Source organism: Elephantulus edwardii, unplaced genomic scaffold (genome assembly GCF_000299155.1).
Source record: "Elephantulus edwardii isolate Elephantulus edwardi_28Jun2011 unplaced genomic scaffold, EleEdw1.0 scaffold00073, whole genome shotgun sequence".
NCBI lineage: Eukaryota > Metazoa > Chordata > Mammalia > Macroscelidea > Macroscelididae > Elephantulus > Elephantulus edwardii.
This window is the reverse complement of record NW_006399823.1, coordinates 6095920-6105152: the sequence shown is the minus strand read 5'-3', so window position 1 is coordinate 6105152 and position 9233 is coordinate 6095920. Positions and strand designations below refer to the sequence as shown.

Sequence of the window (9233 nt, the reverse complement as noted above, 5' to 3'; positions counted from 1 at the left end):
GGGAGGGTGGAGGGACAGCGCAGGAGGGGAAGACCCTCTATGAGATGGATTGATTAGGTGACTGGGGTAATCGGGATGGGTGTGTCAGAGGCAGTGTGGTTGGCGCAGGATAGATCAGGGTTTAGAGCTGTTGTGCATAGTGTCGCTATGAGTCAGAAACGACTCAATGGCACATAACAACAACAACATGTACCTTATTTGCAGTAATAAATTATCTAACTGTAATAAATTATCTAAAAAAGGCAACTTTTATCACTTTTTTATTTCATGAATCAGGAAGATATTTGGTGACTGTTCAAAGGCACAGAGGTAATTAGAAGCAGAGTTGAACTGATAAACTGGTCCTTCAAATGGAAAAGAACTTGTTTTGAGAAAACTGAGAAACATATTACACTTTGAGCTAAATTTGATGGCCTAAGACAAATCACAGGGAAGTGAGTTATTAGGCATAGCCTCTGGTAGCCCAGTGGTAAGAAGCTGTGCTACACTCCCAAAGGCATGCAGTTCAAATCAATCAGTGGGAGAAGGATGGGCAATCTCCTCCCATTCAATAAACTGCCTCTAAAAACCTACCAAAGGGTCAGATATGAATCAGTTCCAACTTGATGATACACAACAGTATTATACATGACACAGATTAAGGTTATTCTTTAGCCTGGTGCCTCCCATCACACTCACCTGTCCTTTGGAAAAGCCATCAAAGCCATCGTGGATAGCAAGCATTTTGTGGCCATCAGATATTCCCACTCGGACAGCTGCTCGCACAGCAGCGTTCATCCCAGCTGCAGGGGCACCCACGTTTATGACACCCACATTACAATTGCTCTGAAAAACAAAGGGAAGGATATCAGCCGCTCAACACATCTATCCAAGCACACCTCAGCCCCAATCATGGCAAGCACGGGGGTTATAGTGGAGAACCAAAAAGGCTGAAGCTTTATGAAGTTCACATCTGAGTACAGCTTCCAGAAAATTAAACTAAATATCATTTCACACAAAGGCAGTGATTATAATAAAAAGAGTCAGTTAGTGACTTCGGATAAAACCTTTCAAGAGATGACAATGCAGTTGGGAATTGTCATAAGAAGGGAAAAATGTTTTCTGTACTACAGCCAGATGTGACGCATGTCCAACAGGCTCGTGATTAAAAAAACTGGGCTAATGCAGCTGCCCAGCACCCACTCACCTTCACGATCTGCGAATCTGGGAGCTTGATGGAAAGTCGCTTATAGATGTTCAAATTGTTCTCAAAGTTCCTAAAATATAAAGAAGCTTTTAGATGAAAGGCGCCCTGGCATGGTGGTTGTACAAGCATTATCCTATGGCCAAAAGGTCAAGGGTTCAACAAGGCAGTCTGCTTTCATAAAGATTTATGATTGTGGAAATCCTGGGGGCAGCTCTACCCTATCTTAAAATGGCTCTCTGAGAACCCGTCAACTTGGTGCCACTGAGTTTGGGGGGGGGGGTTAGTGAAAGTTTAGCACATTGGACAAAACAAGAGGGTACTCCTCTGAGGACATGGGTGTCAAATAGAATGACAATTCATTAGAAGCAGATGGTCCATGAATGCTCCTTCTGTATACTAACTCTCAGAGAAAACTGGAGAATGGAACATTAAACCACGTTCCACAGGGCTTAGGCGAGGGGGAACCAAACCCAAAACCAGCAACATTATACTGCAGTTCTTAAGTTCAGTTTTCAAGAGTAGAGTTGCATATTATAATCTCAGGATAGTCTGAAAAACCTTTAACGCTGCCCTTCCCCCTAAAATATAAACAAATGTCTATTATTCTTTAACTAACCTCGAGGCCTCCCATTTTGCGGAAACAATACCCAACTTACTATCTTGACTTTTGAATTTTTATATTGAAAGAGAATAGCTATACTTCTAAGCACATTCAGTAAGACCAAAACAGGGGAAGATGGGAAAGTTATGGGGGTACAACACTTAATGTGCTGAGCAAAGGGCTAATGCACTGAAAGGTGGGAGGTTCAAGTCCACCCAAAGGTGTTCTTTGGAAGAAAGGCCTGATAATCTACTTCTAAATATTCAGCCACTAAGCACTTCATGGAGCACAGTCCTCCACTGCCTCACAAAGTGTGTCATGCGGCTACTCAATGGGAATGAGTCACTGGAGCAACACATGTGATAAAATGTTGCTGTTATGTACTGCTGCGTCAGAACCGGCTTGTAGCTAACCCTCCAGCAGGCTTGCAGAGGCAGTACACCACACAGGAGGAGACTGCCCATCTTCTCCGGCGCAGCAGCTGGTGGAATCACACTGCATGTCTTTGGGTTGGCAAAGCAGTTCCTTACCACTGAGCCACCAGAGTTTCCCATGTCATAAAATAGTTTTCTTAAAAATAGTTTACCTTCCTCGAAGTCGTACAGCTTCTTTGAATCTTCTTTCATCCATTGCCTTTTGCACATCTTGGGTCTTTTAAAAAAAAAAAAGAAGAAGAGATTAGGGTAAGGATTAGCACATAGATGAATGATGGGGGGGGCTGAGGAGAAACCCAGGGTCTTTATATTTCTGGGTCCTCCTTCAGAATTAGACTTTGGCCAGTCTGGAAATCTCAGTATTAACGGAGTATAAACTGAGAGCTGACCACTCCGTGCAAATGCTTGCAACTGGCAGCAAGTATCTCGCTGCTCAGGAAAGAGGTAGAAGCCACCAAAAGCTGCTCAGAGCAAATCTAAAGTTAATATTCCCTGCTTTTAAAGCTGAGTAAGGTTATTAAAAACATGCACAGTGCCTATTAAATAGATAGGTGGTGTGTACTCAGTGAAAGTTTCACTATGGCTTTTAATCATAAAATCTCTAAAGGACAAGCTTTTCCATTTCTAAGCTAACAGGGCCACTACATGTAAGACATACATATGTTAAAAATAAGTTTACTGCGTATAAGTCAACATTCCAGTCTCTTAAAGTTCTCTAGCATATACACACACATGTGAGCTTTATTTTCACTTCACAGGCTTTGGGAAATGTTTTCTAAGGTATTTAGTTTTCACCAGTTCCCTCATTCCATAATTACTTCTCTGTGGAGTATATAAAATGGCATATGCTTCGGAGTCACTTGAAAGACCATATGAAGGGGGAGAATCGGGGCAGGGAGAAAAAATGTACAACAAGAAATGAATGGAAATCTAAGTTCTCTATAATCTTTCATTAAAATCTCAATTAAAAAAAGGAAACACCATATAAAACAATGGTCATGAATAACTTTAGAAACTTTGAAATAATGCAAAATATAAAACTTCTTTCTAATGTCACTCCTCTATTTATTATCTGACAGAGTGAACCACCAGAAACTTTCAAATCATTTTTAAGTGCATTTTTACACTCTTGTTGCTACAGAAGTGGGGACATCTCAGGATATCACCTGATTTCACCATTCCAACTGTCACATTACAGATCTGAATATCCTTGAGGACAGGTGGAAAAGAAGTGGCTGACGTTTGGAGCAGCTTATTAAATACTATAAATAGGGTATTTCTCAAGAATTTCCACAGCAAACATTTCCCTATTCCACTGCAGGATTTAGGAAGTAGGGGTCATATAGATACCCTCTGATACAAACACACATCTCTCAGAAGACATTGATGTTTTTTATAGACTCATTTTTAGAGATGTCTACTACTAATAGATGTCACATAGTTGGTAAGATGGAAAAATCAAAACACAAAAAAGAAAATGATCTAGGTTTTCTAAAGGGTGAAAACATAACCTGGTGACCATCACCCAGGAGGTCAGCTAATTCTGTTCTTAGAAATGACCCCCTCAACTCAATGTCCACTTACCCAGTAACAGACGACAGACACAAAAGTTCCCTGACATACTGACTGGTTAGCAACAAGTGAAGCCTGCAGCCTCTGTGTTCCAAGCAGAGCTAACAAGCCAGTCCTCGCTTCCCCACCCCCTCATCTCAGGGCTGCACACTGGACCCACTCACCATTTGCACACACTCCACCAGGGGCAGGCGCACCGAGTAGTTCCCACTCAGAGAAACCACACAGGCCGGGGTCTCTGGGGTCGCTTCAAGGAGCGCGATGACAGCCTCCACACCCATTCGACTAGCCTAGAAAGGAAACATATGATTACTGAAGACAGGGCAACATTCTGAGTAAGACTATTTTCTCTGTTCTAAGAGATTACCCCCCCATGTGCTCCTGCAACAAGCTGCACCCTTGACAGGCTTTGAAAGGCCTTGAAAAGGCTGTTAAGTCTTTGTGTCACATTGTTCAGAGGTTTCGAACTATATTTTAAACGTTTCTATTTTCAACTTTCTATTCTGCTGATCAGAGATTCAATTAGGTACCCTATGCCTTACCATTTACATTTTATATCATGACATGTTAACCTTTAATATTCTGTTGGATTAAATTTGCTTGTGTTTCGTTTAGAATTTTTATGGCTACATCTATCTGGGATAATGATTTTTCGTTTTCTTGTATTACTTTTGTCTCACTTTGCTATCAGGGTACTAATAGCTTCATAAAACTATAAGAAGCATTCCTTCCTATTCTACTTTGAGGAAGAGATCAAATCAACAATGTCTAGAATTCCTGGTGAATACATTCGGCACTAAACTTTTCTTTGTTGGAAGGTATTTTGCTGTTGTTCTTCCTTGCTTTTTTTCTACTTCCCATTCGCTCCTCTGCCTATCTCCCAGTCCTTGCTTTTGTCTGGTTGGAGTTTCCTATACTACATACTCCAAGAAAGTCTCCTATGTCATTTGTTCTTTTAAGTCTGGCTTATTTCATTCAGCATAATGATTTCAAGGTTCACCCCTACATTACTACTACATATCACACCTTTAATTCTCTTTATGGCTGAGTAATATGCCATCGCATGGTTACACCACATATTGCTTATCTATTCATCTGTTGATAGAAAACTAAAATTGTTTCTCCTATGTGGCTTGCTTATCATTTATTTTAACTCATCTCTTGTTATCAAAGAAGAGCATGATGCCAATAGAACTGGTCAAAATGAGGAGCAGAGAGGAAGGTTACAGATTCTTGGAGAAAAGAAAATAATCCCCTTTAAAAGCTGAAATTTTGGACTAACTCTCTGCTGTCCCTTTGCACATGCTTTTGGAAACTTGCTGACATCACCTTGCCACTCAGGGTTCTGCTCTTCCTTGAGGCCACGTCCCCCACAAAAGATGGCACATTAACTTTCCACATTACATGGAGGTTGGTAGTGTCTGAGTGATTTTAGACCCAGGAAGAGTCATAAAGCAGTACATCACATAAGGATGTTTCACATAAAAACAGAAACCATTAGCATCTTCAGGGATGAACCACTCAGATTTACAAACAAGATACTTTCTTGCCAGCTGGCTCTGTTAAATGTCATCAGTCTTGCAACTAAATTGATTTTCCCTGCCTAATTTTCAGAAATTTGAATTCCCTAGAGTGACTTTGTAAAAAATGTTTTGACTTACACACTTACCAAAATCCGATCAAAAGCTGATGGGGTCCCTCCTCTTTGCACGTGTCCAAGTATTGTCACTCGTGTGTCATACCCCAGCTGCTTCACGACTAACTGTAGAAGCAAAGCTTTATTAGGAAAAGCAGAACCATAACAAAGGCAGATCACAGTATACACAGTAAAGGGCAATGAGTATAGAGGGACAATATTGGTCTTTCTTCAGACTCCAATAAAAAAAATGATAATGTTTAAATTTGATTTCCAAAGAAAAATTTTAACAGCTAGCTGAAATGTATTTTTAATAATGCTTTTCATGTCAAATAAGACATTTTCTCCCACACAGCAAATAAATCTAAGTAACATGACTAAGAGAGAAAACTGTTTCCACAGCTTCTATTTGAAGTGTTACTAATACTTTATAAAAATGTAAACATTTCTCAGGAATCACTTGAAATTTTATAGCCGTAATATTAACGGCATAATCTAGAAAATCATGGTCTTTTTCCTCTTTCCTGAGCCCATCTGAACATCAGCTGGCTGGCATGAAATAGCAGCTAGCTTCTTTAACCTTCATTTCACTCTTCTTATAAAAACAGTAAGGTTGAACTGCATTAATTACATGATTCCTTCTTGGTCCAAAATTGCATGGCTTAATCTCAATTTCAATTGACATGGAAAAGAAAATCTCTGTGTCGATTTTGTCTTTAATTTTTATTGATTTGCAAATAATCATTCATATTCAATCATGTTTTGATCATATACTTTGTGTTTTCTACAATCACTCGTATATAGTGTTTCATTCATGTACCTTGGGTTTTAGACATTCAAATGCATTCTGGGGCTTCGTCTGACATAATTTGGACATGTTGTAAGGAGAGACAGCTCTTTGGAGAGGGACATCATGCTGGGCAGAGTGGAGGGACAGCGCAGGAGGGGAAGACCCTCTATGAGGTAGACTGATTCAGTGACTGGGGTAATCGGGATGGGTGTGACAGAGGCAATGCGATTGGCACAGGACAGAGCATGGGGTCGCTATGTGTCGCAAACGACTCGACAGCACATAACAAGAACAACAACAATTATTATTACTCTATGCCTAGTCCCCCTTCATCTTTTCAACTCCCCACTGAACTTCCCCAATCCGACAACCTCCACTCAATCACCAACTGCTGCTTCTCAGTGATTTTTTTTCTCCCTTTCTCATTTTCTGCCCTACCTTCTTCCCTTCTCCTTTTAAACATTTGTACCTATCTTTCATAGTTACTCACCTATTATTACAATAGTGGCCTTATGTAATGATTGTCCTTATGTGACTGAGATATTTCATTCAGCATAATGCTTTCTAGTCGCTCTCATGTTATACTGTATTTTACAAAGTAATTGTTCTTTAGTGTTGCATAGTATTCCAATATGTGAAGGTTATCACAAGTTCTCAATCCATTCCTTTGTTGATGGGCATTTGGGTTGTTTCCATATTCTTGCTATTATGAATAACACTGCTAAGAACATGAGTGTACATGTGTTGATTTTTTAATTAATGCTTGAACAGTCTCTTTTAATACCTTAATTTTAAGTGTTCAGCTGACGATGAAATTGCATAAAATACATTCCCTGTTCAAAAGATAACCATGTCTCACAGTTGGCCCTCCTGGGAGTTTTCCAAAGTTATGAATCTCATGGGGAATGCCTACAATCCTTCTCCCACAGAAAAGTGTATTCGAAATACCAGTGAGGCACCACTTTTGGGGCAGCAGTGCAGCTCCCCTGGAGTTGCCACTGGAGTTCCCTAGCTGACCATAACTAAACATAACAGAGAAACCGATATGCAAAGCTATGGTGAAACTCTTTTGTCCTGTCTTGTAGCTTCACTCTAGGTCTGTTCTGCACTTCAAGTCTCCAAGTGTTTAATGCCTTGATGTCTTTATGTGTTTAGTTTCCTCTGTAACTAACAGCAACTTGGCTGGAGAGCTTAAAAGTCCTGTCTAGACAGGTGTGCACCAATCTAAGCAAGTCCTAAGTAAACAAGACTACTGTTGTCTGTTTCCACTTCTGAACCAAAAGTAAGGCAATGATTTCATTTTGACACAATAGCTTTCTTTGTGGGTAAAAAGATTCTCAGCCGATGCTCTAGGTTAAAAAAAAAAAAAAAGGAAAACATGGCACACACCAGCATTTTCTGTTAGCACAAACAGAGAATCTTGTGGACCGGGAGCTAAATGATTCATCTCTGAGCAATCACAAGTTCATGTTTGTTTGCTTCTTTAAGAACTTTATAAAAAGTTCTACTACAAAGAGCACAACTAGCTGATCTACTGTGTTTCCCTGTTTTTTGTAAAGGAAGCTTACAGAGCTTGTAGAAAAATTACCACCAGACAGCAAGAAGCCCTGTGTCTCCAGTTACATGTTTCTCATTCCACTGAGGTGATGAGTCGTTATGAAGATATTTTTACAGTAGCAGGAAAATTCTTCTTGATAATACAATGTTCTAAACCGAAATCCTTTCAACAGTATTAATAGCTTACATTTACAGGTAGGTAACTAAAGGGTAGTAGGGAGTTGTATACACTTACATCCTTGATTTTCTCAGAAGTAATAGGGTTATTTTGGCAATCAATTGCTCCTTCAGCTACAATGATAATATTCAGCCTTTTCTTTCGCGCACGGTTCTAAGGAAACAGAAAAGCAAAAGTCTCAAGTTAGAATTCTTAACAATCAACATCATAAAGCCATGATAATTTGTTCCACATTTGAAGGGTCTTTCTAAATAGGACTCTCTTGACCTCGCAAATGTTGTTGCTGCTGCTAACTCATGGTGACCCCATGGGTGCAGAGAACTGGTCCACAGGGTTATCCTGTCGTAATCTTTACAGAAGCAGATCATCAAGCCTTTTCTTCCGCAGCACTGCTGAGTGAGTTCAAGCCTCCAGTCTCTTAGGTTACAGCAGATAAGTGCAAACAAATCAGCCAGAGACCTTAACATCTTAAGTATAGTAGTGATTTCTAGTAATGTTAGATGAAAATAAAAGGTAGTTTTTTAAGTAGATAAGATGAGCAACGAGAGAGGAGGGTAGGTAGGGTATGTTTGTAGTTGCTATACAAAACCCACTGCCATTGAGTGAATTTTGATTTATAGTGACTATAAGACGGAGTGGCATCCACTTCTGTAATAGCTTGCCTTCGGAAACCCTATGAAGCCGGAGCAAGGATGAAAGTCACACAAGTGCTGAGGACTTTTGTTCATAGGGTCGCTATGAGTAGCCTATGACTCAACAGCATTTATCAACATCAACAACCTAAGACAGGGAAGAACTTCAGGGAGTTTCCAAAGCTGTAAATCTGTACAGAAGCATACTGCCTCAGTTTCCTCCCACAAAACAGCTGGTAGGTTTGAACTGCTGGCCTTTTAATTAACAGCCAAAAGTTTAACCACTGCACCACCAGGGCTCCTGCTGTTATTATGCTATCATTTATACATTGTTGTTGTTGTTGTGTACTACTGAGTCTGAACTGACCCATAGCTAACCCTCTGGAGGGTTTCTGAGAGTCAGAATAACTGCACTGGAGGAGACTGTCCACCCTTTTTAAAGGAAGCAAGGTGCCTTTGGGATTGCAATACAGCTTCTAGTCACTAGGCCACCAGAGTGAATACAGACTGTAAATTTTATATTACTCAGAATGTTCCGTTCTCAAGTAATGTGTTTAGCCGTAGTGGTAAAGACAGCATGGTACTGGTACAATGACAGACACATAGATCAATGGAATCGAATTGAGAATCCAGAGATCAACTGATCT

The 9233-nt window shown here is 40.1% G+C and overlaps 1 protein-coding gene across 1 annotated transcript in view; it reads right to left on the bottom strand.

Annotated features, from left to right (window-relative positions):
- Positions 1-9233, bottom strand: part of PFKP (phosphofructokinase, platelet) — a 92085-nt gene that overhangs the window by 35613 nt on the left and 47239 nt on the right. The window contains exons 8-13 of the mRNA XM_006888957.1: positions 8012-8107; positions 5463-5555; positions 3958-4083; positions 2374-2438; positions 1187-1256; positions 679-825 (exon numbers count right to left, since the gene is read on the bottom strand). Of these exons, the coding sequence (XP_006889019.1) occupies positions 679-825; positions 1187-1256; positions 2374-2438; positions 3958-4083; positions 5463-5555; positions 8012-8107 (597 nt within the window). The remainder of the gene's footprint in view (positions 1-678; positions 826-1186; positions 1257-2373; positions 2439-3957; positions 4084-5462; positions 5556-8011; positions 8108-9233) is intronic.